At 28.4% G+C, this 20,638-nt stretch overlaps 1 protein-coding gene across 7 annotated transcripts; it reads left to right on the top strand.

Moving 5' to 3' along the window:
* Positions 1–102: 102 nt before the first annotated feature.
* LOC106691979 (TBC1 domain family member 25) lies at positions 103–20,223 on the top strand. 7 transcript variants are annotated; one of them, XR_001344892.2, is made up of 15 exons: positions 103–410; positions 793–905; positions 4,537–4,632; positions 4,908–5,043; positions 7,083–7,282; positions 8,031–8,169; positions 8,256–8,386; positions 8,469–8,706; positions 8,787–8,993; positions 9,659–9,930; positions 13,393–13,969; positions 14,041–14,074; positions 15,664–15,856; positions 19,803–19,985; positions 20,065–20,223. XR_001344892.2 is itself a non-coding variant. In XM_014437881.2 (12 exons), the coding sequence occupies exons 1-11, from the start codon at positions 312–314 to the stop codon at positions 13,940–13,942; spliced, it is 2,181 nt and encodes a 726-aa protein (XP_014293367.1). In that variant the 5' UTR covers positions 103–311; the 3' UTR covers positions 13,943–13,969; positions 14,041–14,165. The 7 variants fall into 7 exon arrangements, 3 of the variants coding, with proteins under 3 accessions (XP_014293367.1, XP_066909650.1, XP_066909649.1); XR_001344894.2 differs by lacking the exon at positions 14,041–14,074; XR_001344893.2 differs by lacking the exon at positions 15,664–15,856 and having other exon boundaries at positions 19,817–19,985; positions 20,065–20,222.
* Positions 20,224–20,638: the final 415 nt, after the last annotated feature.

Below are 20,638 nucleotides of genomic sequence, written 5' to 3'. Positions count from 1 at the left end.
TACTAAAAATTAATAGTTTTCTTTATAGACACTAAGTCTATACTACTAGGGAAAATTTGTTGCGAACAACTTAGCTAACAGACCTGAATCTTGTGTCCCGTCAATATCAGCTGGGAACGATTTCAAAAACGAATGTTTTGAAATGCAAGATAATGTTTATATCTAAATTATAAATATATATAATGTATGATTCGTTCCTAAAACTTAGCAAGTTAATAAACATATCCCTGGATGTTTTTTAAATTCTGAAATAACTGTAAATACATTAAATCATAAATATTTTTCTGACATTGAATACTGTTTCATGTTTTATGGTTTACTGGAGTTCAGGGAACATGAGGGAGCAAAAGTCTCTAATAATGTCTACAGTATTTGATTATAAGAGAGAAGCTATTCGAGTTAAAGTGGTTGTAAGTAGTTACATTTTATCCATCTGGATATTTAGTTCAGTTTTACAATTATGTTACTAGTAGACTGTATGATTTTGTCATTGTTTTATGAGAGTAATTTTAAAGACATAAATTTTATTTATTTCTCAGGCTTCTATAAGTACATATTTATAAAAGATTGTAAATTAGGAAACTACTTAAAATGTTCTTTCAATGCGCAATAAAAGGTTACAATTACCTAATGTAATTGAAAACAGAATATTTCTTGATTTCATTTAGCTTTAAATGTAGAATATTTAATCCTTAACTACTTATTCAAACCATATCTGTAAATGTGGGTATTTTAAACTTCGTGCAAGAGTGTTATGTGCAATGTATTGTATGAATGTTATTCTCTTTTTAGAAATATGATGGAGATTCTTCAAATCCTGACTACCGAAAGTTCAGTGTAGATCCACAGATAACCACTTTTGAAGTGCTAGTCAGCTTATTGGCCAAGGCATTTGAGATAAAAGGGTAACTTATTTTCAGCTGTTTTATATTTTGCTATAGTATTAGTTTTTTTTTTGGAAAGCACTCAAAGATAAAGTGTGATTATGTTTTCAGTGAACAACCACAGTTTTACTGGGTTAATTAAGTTATATTGAATTTGAATTTAACTGATCACACTTTTACATTGCTATTATTATAATTTTAGCATATTTTATTCTTGTAAACATTTGATGTTGCAAACACGTATTTTATAATAATTTGAACCTTTAATTTATTATTTCATTACAGTTTGTATGTTGACTGAAAGATCTTTACTTTTGTTCTACCTTAGCTACTTACAAATCTTAGTACTACTCCTGGATACCTGTTTCTGATTTTTAGTATACCAAAAATGGTTATTCAGGATTTAGAATGGTTTTATCCTTACTACTAGATGTTATTAAATGATTTTCTAACTGACTCTATACCAGCATGACTGACCTCTCCTTATTTAATTTTAATCATCGGCTTTGACTCTGGAGTTTTTTATGAGGATTATTCTTTTTAAAAATTAAAGTGATATAACTAAAGTGAGTTTTCTGGTTAATTATTACAGCTTCAGGTTGCTATCTATTTCCATTAGCTACACTTGTTCAAATGATAAAGGAAGTTCTCAAGAGGTCCTTGTGGAGGCCTGACAACTAAATATTTATTAAATTGTGAAAATAATAAAAATTTCTTATCATTTATTCAAGGAGTGTGAGCAATAAGAAAATATCATGATTGAAAAATATCTGCAGCAATGGATAAGCTTTTATAATAACTGAATAACCATTGTTGTTGTGTTACAGCTTTGTAATATTATCAGACATCACCAAAATCTGTGACTCCCTCAACCACGACATATAATTCTTTTTTTTTTTCTTAAATATTGAACTTCTATGAAAAACTAAGTTGGTTGTGGATAAACATGTTACCCATAAAAAGGGAGAATCCGGGTGTATACTAGTCAGGAGTTTCTTGAAATTAGGGGATATGTCAGTAATTTTGTATGTTAAGGAAGAAGTTGTAAATTCACTGCAAATGTTGAGAAAAGTTTTAGTGTTTTTTTTTTTGTCGGCTAAGACTCCCATTGGAGTCCTATACTGCTTAACCATGGTTGGGGCTCAAGTTTTTTCATTTTTTGGAACTGCCACTCAATGAAAAAATTCAACCCTAGGCCAGATTCGATCCAGTACCGCCAATAGACATCAATTTGGTAAGTCTGTGTCTTAATCACTGAGCTACTGGCGGCCCTTTGAGAAATGTCAATTTTCATAAATTTTTGAATTTTATGAATATATGTAGCTTTATGTGCTTTTGTGTCAATTACAATTCCTTGAAATTTGATATTTCATTTTATTCATGGATTCTATGACTTTATTAGTAAGAACAATAATGAAAATTTTTAAAATATTTGAAAGCTTTTGTTAATACTCTCTGGCTAATAAGTTATGTTTATGTACAATTTTATGTAATATAGTTACTAAAATCACGCTATCACTCCCCTTTGTTTACATTAGGTAAAGTAGCTTTTTTTTTTCTTGATACTAAATGTAAATAATTTCTGGTAAGTCCATTAATTTACTATATGTGAAATTAGGTATATATTAATATTGGAAAAAAAATTGTTATATCTTTATCAGTAGGGTATTGGTAGAGTTACAAAACAAGCATTATCTCTTTCACTGTGCTTGATATATTTCAGTCAAATGGTTGTTTGAAGAGAAAATTCCTGTTATAATTGTTCTCAATATCTTTTGTAAAGTTTTTTGAAGTGCTTAAGACGAATCTGATGTCCAAAAAGACAAAAATTATTTCCTTCATAGGGAAATATAAGAAATCAACAAAAAACACTGTTTTTTATTTTTTTTACTTTTGTCTTATAAACTTGAAAAATAAAAAATTTTATGCTGTAGGTAATCCAGTATTAAAATAAAGAGAAGAAAATTATCTATGTATTTTATAGTTATCTCTGATCTATAAATTGGTGGTTTTCGAGCAATAGTCCAGTCAAATGGAGTTCAAAAAGGATATGATGAGGGAAGTTTTGGGGCTTACTTTATGTGTTTTTGAGTGCTAATTTTGAATCTGATGTCCGACAAAACCTTTTCAATAAACATAAGAAATTATAAAAAAATAACTAAAAATTATTTTATTTTGGCTTATAACGCAAGTTAAATTTTTACATAAAAGGCAATGCTATATTAAAATAAATATGAGAAAATTCCCTAAAATTAATGTTCTTAACATTTTTTTTTTAAATTGGTAGTTTTTGTGGTATATTACAGTCCAATGTTTTAAGTTTTAGTTTTAGGTTATAAATGTAAGTGAAGGAAGGAAGGAAAGTGTTTTGTAAAAAAGTTTTAAATCTAAGATATAAATTTTTTAGAAAAAGTTATATGTGACAAAGGCAATTAGCCTGCAATTTTAAGATTTAAAAAAGAAATGACATCAATATTGAAGGTGGTATCCTTGGCCTGAGGGCCAAAACGTTGGAGAAATTTTAAAGAATAAAGGTTGAGAGGAAAAAAGGATCAAAATTGTTTTAAATTAAGAATAAAATGGGTAGTTTTTGTGGTATATTACAGTCCAACACTGCATTGGTATTAAAAAATGGCTTAAAATAGAATGTTCTGGTAAAACTGTTTTTAGTATGCCATTAAAAACAGTAGTATGGCATACTAAAGATTATTTTTTGGGATGCTGAACACAAACTGAAGTTTTCCATCAAAATAATGATTTTATTGAAATTTTTGTAATTTTCATTGGAGCTTCCAATATATAGGTTATCCAACAGTATTTAACCTCTAGTATTTAAAGGGTTTTAATACAGGTAAACTTTTTAACGTATAATTCAGTTCAATTCCTTACACTTTTGTGCCTTTTATCCCCTTCTTCAGAACTAAAATTTAACATTTACAATCAATGTATATTACATATCATGTAATTACATTTTCATAAATTAATCTAAAACATTAAATTAATTTATATTAATTGAAAAAATTATATACATGAATATTTGTATTGTTAAGTATATCATAATTGTATCTTATCAATTAGTATAATAAATTAGGTAAACAGCAAGATTACCTGATTAAACCCTTAACATTAATTTTGTAAAAATTGATTGATTCATTGCTCTTTATAATACTTTGAGCATTCTTTTTCGTAGATTAATTGATGCTAATATATTTGCATTGCCAATCTTTGCTGAAGAATATTCTATATGTTATAATTTCTCAGTCAAATTCTGTCTTCACATCTGCTTTTATGTATTCTTATCACTGTCTCATGTCTTTTTTATGTCTTTTTTGGATAACATATTACAAAGCAATTAGCATAATGTTTGTAACTTTAAAAGATATGTTCTTAAATCCATGAAAGATGTTAGATTTATTGCTATTAACCATCAATGCGACAGGTGTGATATTGATTGATTAACTAATCAATTTTTTTAAAAACGTATTATTCAGTTCCATATAAATAAGTACAGTGATAAATGTATAATATTGAACATAAGATTTGATATAAAAATTAGACAAATAATTATATCTGTATCTTTCACACCCAACTATCACATTATGGGGTACTACGTTTACTAGCATACTTATATCTAGTTTTGTTTTTTTCACAGAAGTTTCTCCATTTGCTATAAAGTTCTTGATGGCTATGGGCAAGAAACCTATATTCCATTGCTCTCAGATTGGGACATGGATGCTGCATTTCTTGGGTATACAATTTTTTTTTTTGCTATAATTTTTAATTTGGCATATATCTAATTATGCTTTTGACAATTTACTTATATTTAGTTTTATATATTTTATGGGGGGTTTACTTTTACTGCAGAGTAAGGTTTTTTCAGTTCCAGTCCAGCACAGGCTCTTATCTAGTTTTATGATTTTTACATTTAGTATTATTTAATATTAGTTCTGAATATTGTGGTTCCATTAGATTTTTTTATTATATATTTGTTTTTTTTAGTTTTTTTATTTGTTTTGTTTTCAGTGCATCTGATCCATATCTCTATCTGAGGGTAGAAACAAAATTATATGAAGAGACTGGTGAAGTGGAGGAAGAAACAATGACGTTGGTAGAAACAAAACCTCCAGGGTTACCCGGAATCATGAATATCATGAACCATGTTAGTTATGTTTTCCATTTTCAACTATAGTATACTTAACAATTATTTACTAGACTTAGAGAACAAATATTTTTAATAAGCCATTTAGTCTTTTGTTTTTCTGGATATAATTTAAGTAAAGGTGAACTATTTTCCTTTTATGTTTTTTTATTTAGTAAAATTATAAAACATATTAAATGTTAATGTATTGAGGGCTCCTTCTTTAGGATTAAAACATTTTGCTATATTTAACCTTTATTAATGGATATATTACTATAATATAATGATATATTATAAATAATAATTGTTTTAAGTTTTTTTTTTATTTAAAATTATAAAACAAAAAATGTATTAACCTTAAATTTGTATGTTCATGTTTTCTACTATTTCTACTAATCATATATACATTTATAAGAATTTTTTTCTTGGTTAAAATAAATTATTTAAAATATATTATTTTTTTATTTATTGAAATTTACTGTTTACATGCAATATAAAGTAAATGTGAAGTAAGGAAATATGATAATAGCTTGTGAGGAAACTAATCATTGGTAGTGTTTCATTGATTATTTTAATTTAGGTTGTCCTATCCAATCATCCATCCATCTTCTTTCCAGAATTATTGGGAATAAATTGGGATGAAAGGTTATTTCAATACCCGCATATATGTGGCTGGAGCACTGGGGGAGGGGGGCATGGAAATCATTGTCCACATATATGTGGCTGGAGCCTCTAAAGGGTTAAGGACAGGTTTTGAGAGGATTACGTACCATTTCTTGGTTTTTTAGGATGAGAATAAGAGGTTTGAGGCTGAGAATGGGGGAGGGAGGGACTGGAGTTGAGAAAAGGATGTTTTAGGCTAATGTAGGAAGGCTTGAGGTGCCTGAAGTCATGGTAGGTTTTTAGTAGGAATCTCAGTAACTTTCTTGGTTTTGAAGTTGGTCTTCGCTAATGACTGGAGTTCTTGACAATTCCTCATTCCTCACATGATCATTTCTCATTAAAGGTATCGTTTATCATTAAGATAGTAGTATTCTGGAAGTATGTTCCTTTGGAATTTAAATGCTGATTTCTGCTATTGAATCTTTTTGTAAATATTAAACACTTTATAACTTGCTGGATGATGTTCTGTATATAGAGACCTATTGCTAGAGTATCATAGAACTTCTGGTGGCTCAGATATGTTCAGACCTGGACATTTAATGCAACTGTTCATATTACTACTACTAAGTGTCTTTTTTAAAGGTTAGATAAATAAAGCTACTGCTGAGGGCGGAAGCGGTGGGTTTTAAGCTGTTTGGCAATTTTAGCAACTTTTTCAGTGTTGCTCTATTTAACTAATATTGTAACTTTAGTCTCCTCTTTCAGTTTTAAATAGATGTTTCAAAGGTGATACAGGACTGTCTCTAAATTGGGGTGTAGAGGGATGGAAGGAAGAGGAACGGGTTGGCTCGGAAGGATTAGTTTTTATTATTTTAGGTATTATAATCTCCTCTTGTGAAATTGTGACATGCCTTACATATATAACCAATATATTCGCTAAAAGTCTTTTAAAGATAAGGCTATCCTTACGTGAGAGGGTGGGTTTTACAGCATTTTCCAATTTTAGCCACTTTTTCATTGTTGCTCGATTTAACTAACTTAAGTCTCCTCTTAAGAGCTCCAAGACTTAAGTCCTGGTATAGGATTGTCACCAAATCTGGGTTTAACCGGTTGGGTTGACCGGAAAGTATATTATGTATTCCATTCCAAAAAGTACTACTTTTTATTAATTACGCTTCCTATTTTATCTAATAGACTACACTTTCATAGTCTTCCCAATTTTATTGATTTACAAATATCAGGCTTTTTGAGGAAGATGAATGTATAGAGATAGACTTTTGATAATTTAATTTGCATTTAATCATTTATATTACATTAATAAATCTCCCTGTTTAAATTAAATCTGTGTTGATATTTCAGCTTTTTCTTTACAACAGAACTTATGAAAGGACTTGTTATATATTTATTTTTATTATTTGTTTAATTTTAAATTAATTAGAAATTAAATCTTTTTTTAGGTTGAAAAAACTTTTAATTTAGTTCAGCGAGCATTAAATTTTGCTGAAGAAGCTCAGACTCCTGATATAAGTTGTATACCTCCTAGACCACCTTTGACTGATGCTGAATTTAGGCAGTTTCTTGATCCCATTGGTCAAGTAATCAATATTGCTGAGCTCCGAGATGTAATTTATAAAGGTGGCATTGAACCCAGTCTGAGGTAAAATCTGTTCAATAAGTCTAATTAAAATAGTAAAACAATTGTTTGTTTTATTCATAATGAGCTCTTTATATATCAGCTATGGCCCAGTCGTACACAATTAAAAAAAGAAGTGTTTAAGTATAAAAATTTTTATATCCATTACAAGGTACTTCACAGTTTTATTAATTATTGTAGTTTTTACCTTTTAGGTGTGTGTTATCATCACCTAAAAATGAGGTTTTGTAGCTTTACCAATTAGATAAATAATCCTGAAATGAAAATTGTTTTTCTTGTCCTTTGTAGAAAAAAAATTTTTATCAGTAAAGCTTCAATGTACGTTTATGATATGTGTTAAGTTTGGAGAATATCCAGTTAAGTCAGCTTTATATCAATACACAAGTATTAAAAACCAAACTTTTTTGAGATTATTATGAACTTAAATAGATAACTATCCAATTTGAAATTGGTATATTTAAAAATAATTCCTCCGAAAACCATTTCAATTGTTACTCTAAGGCCAATATGAGGCATTAGTTCAGTTCGTCAGGAAGACTTTTAATCTACAGCTTGTTAATTTAAATGTGTTTATTTTGTTCACAATCCTCTAAAATAAAGATTTAGTTGAAACAAATTGGAGGAACTGTTATTAATCAAAAAATATGTATATAGGATATATTTATAAAATTTCAATGACTTATTTTTATTGTTAAATTAATTATAATTTTATTATTTTATTTTTGTCACAAATAATAAAATAATTTTTTAGGAAGGTAGTTTGGAAGCATATTTTGAATGTTTATCCTGATGGAATGTCTGGAAAAGAAAGAATGGATTACATGAAAAAGAAGTCAAATGAGTATTACAATTTAAGAGATAAGTGGAGAGAAATGCTTAAAAATGGCAATGCAAGTATAATGAATATGGACTTTTTTTTATTATTGTAACTTATTATTCATGTGAGAAAAATATTTTTTTTATTATTTTTTTTTAGATGGTTGGTGACCTCGCTTATGTGACAGGTATGGTTAGAAAAGATGTTTTGCGTACTGATAGACATCATAGGTTTTATGCTGGTAATGATGATAACAAAAATATTGCTTCCCTGTTCAACATCCTGACAACGTTAGTTTCTTTAATTTTTATTTGGTGTTTCTTTTGGTAAAATGATTAACAGTTTTATGAATTTCTGAAATTTACCTTTCAGATATGCATTAAACCATCCTGCTGTCAGCTACTGTCAAGGCATGAGCGATTTAGCATCTCCACTTCTTGTTACTATGAATGATGAAGCACATGCGTATATCTGTTTTTGTGCTCTAATGGATCGTCTTTCCCCAAATTTTCTTCTTGATGGTATTACTATGACTAAAAGGTTTCAGCACTTGGCAGATGGTTTGCAGCACTACGATCCTGATTTTTATGCCTATTTAAAATCATATCAAGTATAAATTTTCTAATTAAACTTCTAGTAGTTTTGTTTATATATTTTTTGTTAATGTTGGGTTTTGATATTATTTTTTAGGCTGATGACTTACTTTTCTGTTACCGTTGGCTATTGCTTGAAATGAAAAGGGAATTCGCCTTTGATGATGCTTTGAGAATGCTTGAAGTCATGTGGAGTTGCTTACCACCTGATCCTCCAAAATCAGAAATTATTCTATTTGAACAGGAATTTATGAAAAGTCCTACAGTTGTCAGCCCTCGACCCAAAGAAAATGCTTATACAAAAGTAATTTATCATTTTATTTTCATAAATATTCTTCAATCAAACATTATTACTAATTTGATGGTCCTTGTGACTGCATTACCTTCAAAATTTATGTAATATTGAATGTTTGTGCTTTTATTATTTCAAATTAACTTAGGGTTGTATTTTATTATTATCAGTGATTTTTCTATAGCCTATGTATTTAGGTCAGTATTTTATGTTAATTCATAAGAAAGTTCCACAGTATATCCATATTAATCTGTGTTATTACCTCTGAGTGTTGAGGTGGATTCTTTTAAGATAGGTCATTTTTGTATTCAAAGTGAGCATTTTTGTGTTGCTATTTCTCCAATTAAACTAGATCCTCTTCATAGATATTGAAATTACTGAATTTCTATTCACTGTACTTTCTTCTTTATGATTCAAGATTTACATTTAATGTTCACCATATACTGTTTAATGTTGGTGAGTTTCTTTTTGAATTAAAATAGACTTAAAAAATTTTTGTGAAATTCTTTAATTTTCTACTTTGGCTCCGGCATTCAACATTTAAAAGTGGATGACTAAAAATCCCTTATCACTCCAAGTTAGTTTATAGTATTCAGTCCTATAATGTTGTTCTTACCCTTACATAGTAATATCTGTTAATTAAAATTTCATTTTCTCACTGAACTATTCAATTTCAGATATGTGCATTGAGAAGAGCTGTCAATCACCCTAGTCTTGAAGACACAAGACGAGCTTCTCTGATCAAGTCACGACCTTATACAAGTTTGGATGATGCTGCTCTTAGAAAGCATGATAATAATAGTTCTCCTCCTAAAATAATTAAAAATTTCAAAGAATTCTTAACACTTGATAAAAATAGTAAACAGAAGGACCAAAAAATAAGCAATAAAATGTCTCCTGATGACTCACCAGAGTACCCAGAATGCTCAATGTCAACTTCTGTTTCAAGGTATATTTTTGAAATGGTACTTGTAAACTTTCTATTATTTTCTTGGAGATTGTTTAACTCTATCTAATATATATATACATTAATTAAATATGTACCCTAAAACTCATGAAAGGTCAGAGGTGCAGTACTTTGTTAGGAAGTACTGTTACTTGAGCAATGGTTGTGCAAGTCTGCCAAATTTTTACCCAATTAAAGGTATCCACATTATGAGGCTGGGTGGACCTCAGGAAGGCTCCATAACCCACAGGTTTGACTCAAGGCTACCGTGTAACAGATAATAGTTATCTCCTCTACAGGATTTGAACCTTGATCCTTAGAGTAAGGAGCGATATACGAGGGTAAGTCAATATTAATCCACAATTTAGTTATATTTTTATTTATGTTGGTAGCACTGTCGTTTGGCGTTGATGATGCAAGTTTTGTTTATTAGTTATTATGTCTATGCAAGTTTCAAGCTGATAGATTAGTTTCGTTATCGCTGTCATGCTTTTAATCATGGCTTCTCTACTTTCTATTTGCACCAAAAAAGAGCAAAGCTCAGTGATTTGTTTTTTGTGGTCGAAAGACGTATCAGAGGCCGAAATTCATCGAAGACTTTCAGTACACGTATGGAACAGTGTTTTGCCACGACGGAGTATCTAAAAATGGATCAAAAAATTAAAAAATGGTCGCAAGGTGTTACGCATGGTGAACGAGCGGACGACCATTTACCACCACAAATGAAGAAAACATTGAGCGTTCATGTGAAATGGAGCTCTTAGACAGACAAGTACCTATTGACAAGTGGAACATCATCTGCAAATTAGTCACAGTGCCACCTACAAAATCATCCACAACAGACTTGGGTTTTATAAAGTTTGTGGAAGATGGGTCCCAAAACAACTCATACAGTTACATAAACGAACGTGCTTGGACACCTGCCACAAAGTTTTAGTTCGCTATGGTAACAAAACGGGACAACTTCTTATTTTACTGGTGACAAAATATGGATCGATCATTATGAGCCAGAGAGTAAACAGCAGAGTATAGAATAGAAACATTGAAATTTGCTGTACATGAAAAAGTTCAAGACCCAACCGTCTGCAGGAAAACTAATGCTTACAGTTTTTTGGGACTCACAAGGTCCAGTAGTACTGTAACATTATGAGGAAAGGGGCACAACAATAAGCAGTATACATTACAGTGAGATGCTTACTGTCAAGCTAAAGCCTGCAATTCGAAGCAAACACTGAGGACTGCTGTCTAAAGGTGTTGTGTTGTTACACGACAATGCCCATCCGCATACTGCTGGAACACTCCAGAAACTCAATTTTGAAGTACTAGCTCATCCTCCATATAGTCCTGATCTTGCCCCTTCTGACTATCTCTTGCTTGGTCCTCTCAAAGAGGCATTAAGGGGCCGTCAATTTACCTCGGACTAAGCAATGAAAGAAGTGTTGCATTCAAGCTCAACCGAAAACCTTCTTTTATGAGGGCATCATGAAGCTTATACAACGATGGACCAAGTGGGTTGAAAAGCAAGGGTACTATGTCGAAAAATGATGTACTTGTAAGTTTCCTATTTGATTACAATAATATTTTATAACTATATTGCGAATAATAATTGACTTATCCTCATAAATATATGATTACAATGTTATAATTATTGAATAATTATAAATAATAAAGATATATTTTAGAAAAAAATTATAAGTTGTGTAATTAAAGAATGAAAGAGAAAAAAAAAATTACCAATAAAGTAATTTAAAATAAAAAAATTAATTACGCAGGATGTCTTGCATTAGTCTGGGCATCATTCTTTGAGATGAGATTGGGTTACCTATGTTGTTAGCCACTGCACCTTTAACTAATGGTGTTTGAGTCATTTATTTTTTTTACCCTCTGTTAAAAAAAAAAAAATGGTGTAAAATTCCCATAAATACGGGTGGTAAAATACTGGTAGCTTGGGTATTTTGATGATTTGGTATTATGAGGTGAGAACTATGAAACTATAAAAATAAATACAACTATGTTGATAAAATCTAGTAAGGAACTAGGTCTCAAAATAAACTAAAAAATATGTGGTTAGCAGTAGAAGGGAATGATTTCGGTGATATAGATACAGAAGAAAATATATCTGAACAGATATAGAGGCTTAAGTATTTAAGTTCTACAATAATTAGAAAAGAAATTCTAGGTTGCCCAGGTGACACCTTGGTACTCGTCAACCATGGCCTTGAAATTTAATATACTATTATGACTATCTTATTATTTATTAAGGTTTGGTATTATTATCAGTGTAGTAATATCAGTGCTGATAAATCATTCCAGCACAATAATCACTGTCAATCATCTAATACAATCTTTTAACTTTTGTGTTTGATTTTAGATGAAAAACATTTGTTTATTTTAAGGTGTTCAACTAATTTGCAGCACTCTAGGTTTTTAGGGAACCGCTGGTTATATATAAAACTACATTATTTGTGCAGATTATAACTGAAAGATATCTTAAAATTTGTGACTTCATATTTCAATTTCTATAAATTTATAAATACCTATGGTTGAACTTTGTAACTGTATAAAAACTAATGAACAATTGTATATATTATATATTAGTATATTTTAATAATATATATATATAAGACAGTTAGAACTACAACAAATATTTCATAAATTGGGGTTTATCTAAGAAGTTGTGTAATGTTCAAATACGATGTAATGAAAAAAATTAACTTTATTTATCATCGAAAAAATATGTTGTCTTGATCTAGGTTTTGAGAGTTAAAAGGAAGGTATATTGCTGCAGTGTTACTATCTATAGAATGTTTGATTGATTTGTGTTTATTGAATTAATTACCATACACACTTACTGAAGCGGACTGTGCAAGTAGGGCCAGTTATATTATTGGAACTTCGAAATACAGAGCTAAACATAACAGTTTTTATTTTTTTTATTAAAACTTATTAGTTTTTACATTTATTTAATTTATTTTTGTTCTTTTTAATTAGGTCATTAATTAATAAATAAATTAAGTGAAAAGCAAAATTTATGAGGGATTCATGCTGGTTGGCAGCAAGTGTTGGAATAGAGTTGGGACGATATAGAATAGGGATGGTCCAGTTGGAATTAGTAAATAAAAGAATTAGAAAGTGTTTGAGGAATCTTGTCCGCATGCATGCTTCATGCACTGCATACTACAAAATTTTACAAAAACAAATATTCTAGATTGGTTGATTATCCATCTTTTTGTTTGTGTGTTTGAAAAATGTGATATAAACATTTTTACTAATAACAAACAGAATTGAAGTATAACAGATGTACCCAGAGGTCTTTTTTGTTATAAAAATTTATTTTTAAAAATTGGTATTTAAAAATTAATATTTTTAAAAATAATTTTTTGTGGATAAATAGAATAAATTATTTGAATATATTTAGTGATAATTTATGCTCGTAATTTTTAAAATAATTTTTTTTTTAATCAGGGAAATAAAAATGGATTCTGAGAATTTGGATAGACAAGTTTTTGGGAATGTTTCAAAAGGTGAAGAATTCGTTTGGGAGAAAAATCCATTAGATGGTGAAGATAGTCCTGCTGATGAAACATTTGAAAAGAAAGAAAATATTACTGTGAGTACTATCAAAACATTTTGCAGCGAAGCCGAGAAAAAGTTAAGGAGTACTAGCTTATTAGAACGAAGGAAAGTTTCATTAAAAGAAATTCCAACCTCTAATGGTACTGTGTCGAATAGAGTTGATACAAAACCTTCATTTGCAGCAAAGCCTGGTGAATTACCTTCTCCTAAAGAATTTGGTGGGGGCAATCCCTTCTTAATGTTCCTTTGTATTACTGTATTGTGCCAGCATAGAGAAGCCATTATGCGTCAAAACATGGACTACAATGAAATGGCTATGCATTTTGATAAAATGGTTCGGAAACATGACGTGACTAAGGTTTTGAACCAGGCTCGCTCCATGTATGAATCTTATGTAAAACAATATTCCTCATCTAGTCAGAGTCACTTAAATGTTTGACAATAAACAAGAAGCAATATTTAAATGGTAAGAATGATTATTATTAATTCTTTTTATTGACCCTTTCATCTCTTATAAATTTTCTTTCTTTTTTTCAGGTTTGTATTATGAGTCGAATTGTTACAATTTAAGGTAAGGATGTTAAAACATTCTATAAGACTGATAAATGTTGTGTTTAACCTACTTGTTAGTATCCTGTCATTACTCTTGGGAGAATAATTGAGGATTTGTTATTCAAAAGTATCTAAATTGCTCCAAATGTAAAAACAATTTTTTTGTGAAGGTGATCTATGAACCTACAATTACAACCTAGCCTTAAACATTCAAAAGGAAAAAAAAAAAAAAAAAAAAAAAATTGTAACCCCTATGGTTTTTTAACCTTTTGAATGCTTCTAGGCCAGATTGATTTATCATTTTCATAATGTTTTTTGTATGCTACTTGGACCCTTTTGACTTTCAAAACTTTAATTATTGCTTGTTTATTTAACAGTGCTACAAAAGTAAATTAAAACTTTTTAAATTATCCATAGACCATGAGTCAGTACTTCATTGAATTCCTCTTATCATTGGTATTTGTGTAGAATATCAAGAGAGCAAATCTAGTAATAAACTAAATGAATTATGTATACATTTAATGTTGTATCAATGAAGGCATATTTTAATATGTGTAATGTGTTTTCATCTTAAATCAATCATTCTAGTTTGGTTTAAAAATAATTATTGGCCACTTGTTTATAATTGATACAGAAAAAATGAACTTTATTTTTCTAAATTAAGTCTTTCATTAGAAAGAGTAATAATTTACAAGATCACATTTCAAGTTAACAGTTAGTAAAATGATTTTATCTTTTACAAACATTATAACACTTAAAAAATAGCAAATATGAAGCATACATTTCTTTTTATTTTCATTAAAGTAATATTTTAGGTATTTTCTGAAAATGTGATTCTCTATTTTTCACAAAAAACAAGGTTGTCCGAAATAATTATTTTTAAACCAAACATCATTTTCGTTTAGGAATGGAAATGTTTAATAGTTTTTTTTTTTATGTTCCTCTCTGACTTCTTTTTTGATTTACTTTTTTGTTGACTCATTTCTTAATATAATTGTAGTTGTGTTTGTGATCTTGTCTGTACTTAATAATTGATATTTATATTTTTACTCTTGTTAAAAAAAAAAAGTTTTGAAAAATTTTGTATAATTTATTTTCAAATTTGCAACATTAGCTATGTATTATTTTTCAAATTTTGTTGATGAAAAATCAAAAAGAAGTACTTAAATGTGATTTAAGTAGTAATTAATCATTTATTTATTAAAATATTCGTTTTTTTTTAATTGGTCTTATGTAGTGATTAGTTATCACCTTCGTCTTTATTATAATTAAAATAATTTCAAAGAAACAACATAATTGTATACATGATGAGTTATTACTTAGATCACGTGTTGTGTTATCCTATGTTAATGTCAACTCAATTCAGCAGCTACTGCTTTAAAGTTAGCATCTAAATGAATTTATTTTTTATGAAACATTTGTTAATTTAGCAGTATAAAATGGAGTTGTCATGGTTATTATCTACGCAAATTTTCTTTGAATAAATGATGTATTCCTTCTATTAAATTTCTTCAGAATATTTTGCTACATTCTAAATTTGTTATTTTAGAATAACAAAAAGTAAAACATAAATACAAAGTAAAGTTTGTTATAAGTTAGTTTTTTCAGATCTACTCAATAACTGAAGCTTGAATACAGTTCAATACATAATTTTCAATTAAGATATAATCAAGATGCTCAATTTGGATATTAAGCTGTAGATGGATTATTTATGTCAATTGTTTTATTTTGTGAAATTATATTATTCTCATATACTTGTCTTGGATATGAGAATAGGTATTTTACTTGAGGTATTCTTTCTGTAAGTATAAATAACACATATCATCAAATGAAAAAAATCATTATACAAATAGATTATAGCAGTCATTTGTTTTTTAAACTTTTATTTAATTTTTTTGTTCATCTCTTCTATTTAGTTGCACCTTCAATGAAAAATAAGTTTTTATCTCTACCCGTTGTTATTGTCATATCATTTAATTCAGGTTGTTCATAGGAATTGTTTGTACAACCCCCTGTTCAATTGTTCTATTATTCTTTTTTTTTAATTATAAAAAATTTGTGAAGAATTTACTTTTTTGAAGTTTCTTACTAAAGTTGATTATGTTTCTTTGAATCTAGTTTTAATTTTAATTCTTCACTATTGATGGTAGGGAAGCTTTGTATTTATGCAGATTATAAAAGATATTTATGTCCTCAGAAATGAAAATTCTGAAGAACTCATTTGTTCCCTTGTCTGCCTTTGAGTCTGTAGTCAAATTTGTGTTTGAGTGTAATTGATCTAAATAATCTGATTTTGATGAAATTTTCAGAAATGAGATTGTGCAGGTAGGTACCTAGTTATTACCTGATCTACTTCAACAGATTCTGTTTGCTTCTTTCATTTACGCATGTGTCCAAAATTGAAGGAAAGTAGGATATTTGTGACAAATGGACCAGTGTCAATTTCTTCAGATTCTATCTACTATATTCGCTTATTCATGCGAAAAACTTCTTTCTGCTACATCTATATTGTAGTAACGGCTTGTCTTATAGATTTTGTTTTAAAGGGTAAATTAACCTTGAGATATGAGTAATTACCTACCCAGGTGTAATTTTCAGAAAACTGATATTTTTGAGAAAATGTAACTAAGAGAATATACGAGTACATTCATAAGAAAAAAGTACAAACAGTGAGGAAGATATATTGACATTAGTACTTCACTGGGTGTTTTTTAAAATTTCTTTTCATAGTATGAAGGAATTTTTTCAATATGGGTTAATTTTTTTTTTTAATCAGTGCATTGTTTTGCTTTTACTGCACACTCAAAAACTGTTTTATTTTGTTGTTATTTGTTGTTGCTGTTTCTGTGTATTTTGTCTCATTAGGTTATTTTGGTGAAGTTATTTAAGCATTCTTTTATTTTTATGCATTCCAATTTTCACTACTTATTTTATTAGTTTCCTGCCTTTTTTATGACTTTCTCATTTTTTCCTTTTTTACCTTAGTTGTAATTGCTACTGTGTATTGTTTTCAATTGTCTTACTTATGTTAAGTACTTTATTGGTTTTTAATGAGTTTTTTATATTTTTTATCAAAGATATTTAATTTTTTAATATTGGTGAACCAATGACTTTTTAAAAAGTTTTGGACTTGATTTTAATTATGTTTTACATAGTGTTTGTTATGAATCTTTATCTTGATTTTTACCCATTTGTTTTTTTTTGTATTATGTTGTTTACCTAGAAACTCATCATCCTGCTATTAAATTTGTTTTGGTCTCTTATGCAAGGTTATTTATTTCATTAAACATAATATTTATTTATTAGATTATAATATGTAATGGTTAAATGATTGCAGAAAGTTTTAACTAATCACGAATTTTATTGCCTTGAATTTATTTTAATGGCTACAATGTTCAGGGTAGTTATTTAATTTCATGTTATTTATTTGGTTTTAAGATTAAGAAATTTTTTTGGTGGGGAAGGGAGTAGATTGGGGTGTCCTTGCTTATGAAGAATTTCCTTAATAGCCAGTTTTTCTTAACTGGTAGAATTAGACTATTGAAATTTATTTTTCATCATTTATTAAATAACTGTCAAAAATCACCATATACTGGGAGAAACTAAAAATGTTTTAAGTTTATTTATTAATAATTTTCTTTTTTACAGAAATTCTATTTATATCAATGTGTCTCCTTAGTTTGAAAGCCTTAATTTCAGTCACGATTCAATTGTATTCAGTCTATTAAATGGGTGTAGTTCAGGTAAAATCCAATCAATCAAATTTTTCAGAAGAGTAGTTTACCATTGCCAAACCTCAATCTCATTCATATTAACTCAAGAAATTTATTGGAATCTACTTAAAATTAAATGAAATATTACTCAAAGAATAATGTGTTATTGATTTTTTCTCAAACAACAGCCATTAAAATTAAAGAATATTTTAATTTGTTTAATTATATATGATTATATAATTTTGTAATCTTCTTAAAGTCATCTTAATGCTAATGAATGTTCAATGCTTCTTAAATTTGATAACTTATATTTTAATTAAAATATTGTGTTAGTTTAGGAGCATATATATAGGCTTATTAACAAACATAGTAATATATATTTTTCAGTTTTAGTGCTTCATTCATCAACTTCTATTATTTACAGTTTATTCCTATTCAGCAAGAATTATTAATTTATGGAATCAGATTTTCTTTTACTTCTGATTTTGTCATTTATTTTGGGGGATTTTTAAGGTTTAGTTATAGATGGGTTAGGACTATGCTTGAATACATTAAATATGCCTTACAAGTAGGAATTGTTATACACTCAATATATACTTTTCTTAATAAACAATTTCAAATTTAAAAATAATTATGAAAATTCAATTGCTGATCATAAGTTCGAGTATATAGGTATATCCTTCCTATATTCATTATGTTACTGTCTTGTAAGTCATTCCAGTATAGTATCTCATGTGATAGTATTTATTGAGATACACTGCACAATTGTAACCTTTTTAAGTATTACTTTTCAGTTATTGTTAAGTTGTTATCAAATGAGTTGTTAGTTTAATATTTCAATAGCAAAAAATAAGAAATAAGCAATATTTTTTTATATTACTCGCTGAATCTAGTTAGATATTGTATCCTATTCTAAGTATAATTGTACATAATTTATTATGTCTGTATAAATGTAAATAGATCATACGTTTTGTTTGATTCTATGAATAATGTGTTAGACTATCATCATTATATTAATTTATTAAATTGAACTAACAGGCAAATTATATTGTTACTATATTATTTCTGTTATTTATTGTATTATGGTTATTTATTAAAAAACATATCAATGCAGTGCCTTAAGTTACTTTTCCTTTTTTTATCAATTTCATAATCTTATTGCTTTAAATTTAGTTTTTTTTTTATATTGGAAGGATTTGTTTTCAAGGATAATATTTGTTAGCTCTATTTTATTAAATGTTGATCGTTTATTTATTTGGAATGTTTTACCATAGCTAGTCTTTGGTAGTTGAAGTTTATGATGGTAGGTGGTAGGAGTGTTCTCCAATATGTTTTACATTTTTGATCCATAAAGAATTCTGCTGGGCACTATTAATGGAGACTTATTTCCCCTTGTTGTATAAGTGATATAATAGTTGGAGTTTTGTGGGTTTTGTCTAATTTTCCATCTTTGGAACCATTCCTATAAGAAAAAAAAAAAGGTCTTTGAGGTCAAACAGATTAGTTGTGAGATCTTTGAGGGAAAGTAGAAACACTTTATTGTAGATAGAAAAAATAAAAAACGAAATCTATTAACCATAATCAATTTTTACTTAATTAATAAAAATGACTTGAATTTAAACAATGCTTCAAATTTTCACTTCTCTTTATAGAATAGTTTTAGCTGAATTGTATTAATATGGTTTCTTCCACCTTATTTATAAAGAATTATCCTTGACCTCAATGTAAATGTACATTGCACAGAGATGTTCTTTTAACTAACTTTCATTTTAGGAGATGATGGTTTAGAGTGCAGTATAATAAAACATTAAAGATTTACCATTTAATGGAGCCCACTAGGGTGGATTTTAAAAAATTGACATAAAAAGTAATCTAGGACACCGTCTTATTTTGTTTTATAATTTGAATAAGAACTTCCATTAAAATTTTAGATGTTTTATCTCTCTCTCTCTCTCTCTCACATATATTTTTTATATATATAATTAAATTACTGAAATCTTAATATTATCATCCACTTTTATATCATTCATTTAGTACTTATAGATCAGGGCCAGCTGAACCCAACATTCCAGTTCTGAGAGAAATGTTTCATGTCCAGGAGCATGTTGGCACTGTCATGCAAAACCTAGCCTGCTTGAGAACTCAGTTTTATGCTCAGTACTGCACTGTGGTTAAGTTTAATGCAGATCTGTGTTTTTGGAATTTGTTTATACGCAGGTATTAATAATTTTTAAAAGTGACAAATTTTACTACTTAAAATTTTAAATTTGGTAATTAGGACAAGAGAACTTTTTAGGATGAATTGTTAAGCAGTTAATTTCGGTTTCTTCTGACTTCAATTGGGAACATTCACAAAGATGAAACCCTCGAATATTGGAGAGAATCACAGGCCAAGTAAAATGAATAAATTTCAATACAACTTCAGTTAATATAGGGATTACGTACAGAAAAGCAGTGGTTTCCTTGCTTTCATTATATTCTTGTAATAATGTTTTTGCTGGTAAGTAAATTAGATTTTCAACAGGGCCTGAAATCTTTATAGTCAAGTGATTCAGAGGTTTGTGAAACTCGATAAGGTAAGCAATAAAAAAAAAAAAAAAAAATAGTAATAAACACAAAATCGAATTGATTTGATTTTACAAACTTTCATAGGAAAGATAGCAAGAGCAGTGTCACTATGAATTAAAAATAGCAGTGCTATAAACCAAAAAAATTAGCTCAAGCTCTGCTGGTGTTATGAATACTCTACTATAGTCATTATTAAGGCCCGAATTTTTATGTAATGGTATATTTTATTTGCATGCATTTTCAACTGCTGATTAAAATTCTTTATGAATCAGTATATCCAGTAGCTATCAGTTGTTTTATTT

This window comes from Halyomorpha halys, unplaced genomic scaffold (assembly GCF_000696795.3).
Source record: "Halyomorpha halys isolate HHAL.00 unplaced genomic scaffold, Hhal_1.1 Scaffold6310.1, whole genome shotgun sequence".
Taxonomy (NCBI): Eukaryota; Metazoa; Arthropoda; class Insecta; order Hemiptera; family Pentatomidae; genus Halyomorpha; species Halyomorpha halys.
The sequence above is the reverse complement of the archived record's forward strand: the minus strand, read 5'-3'. Positions and strand labels throughout refer to the sequence as shown.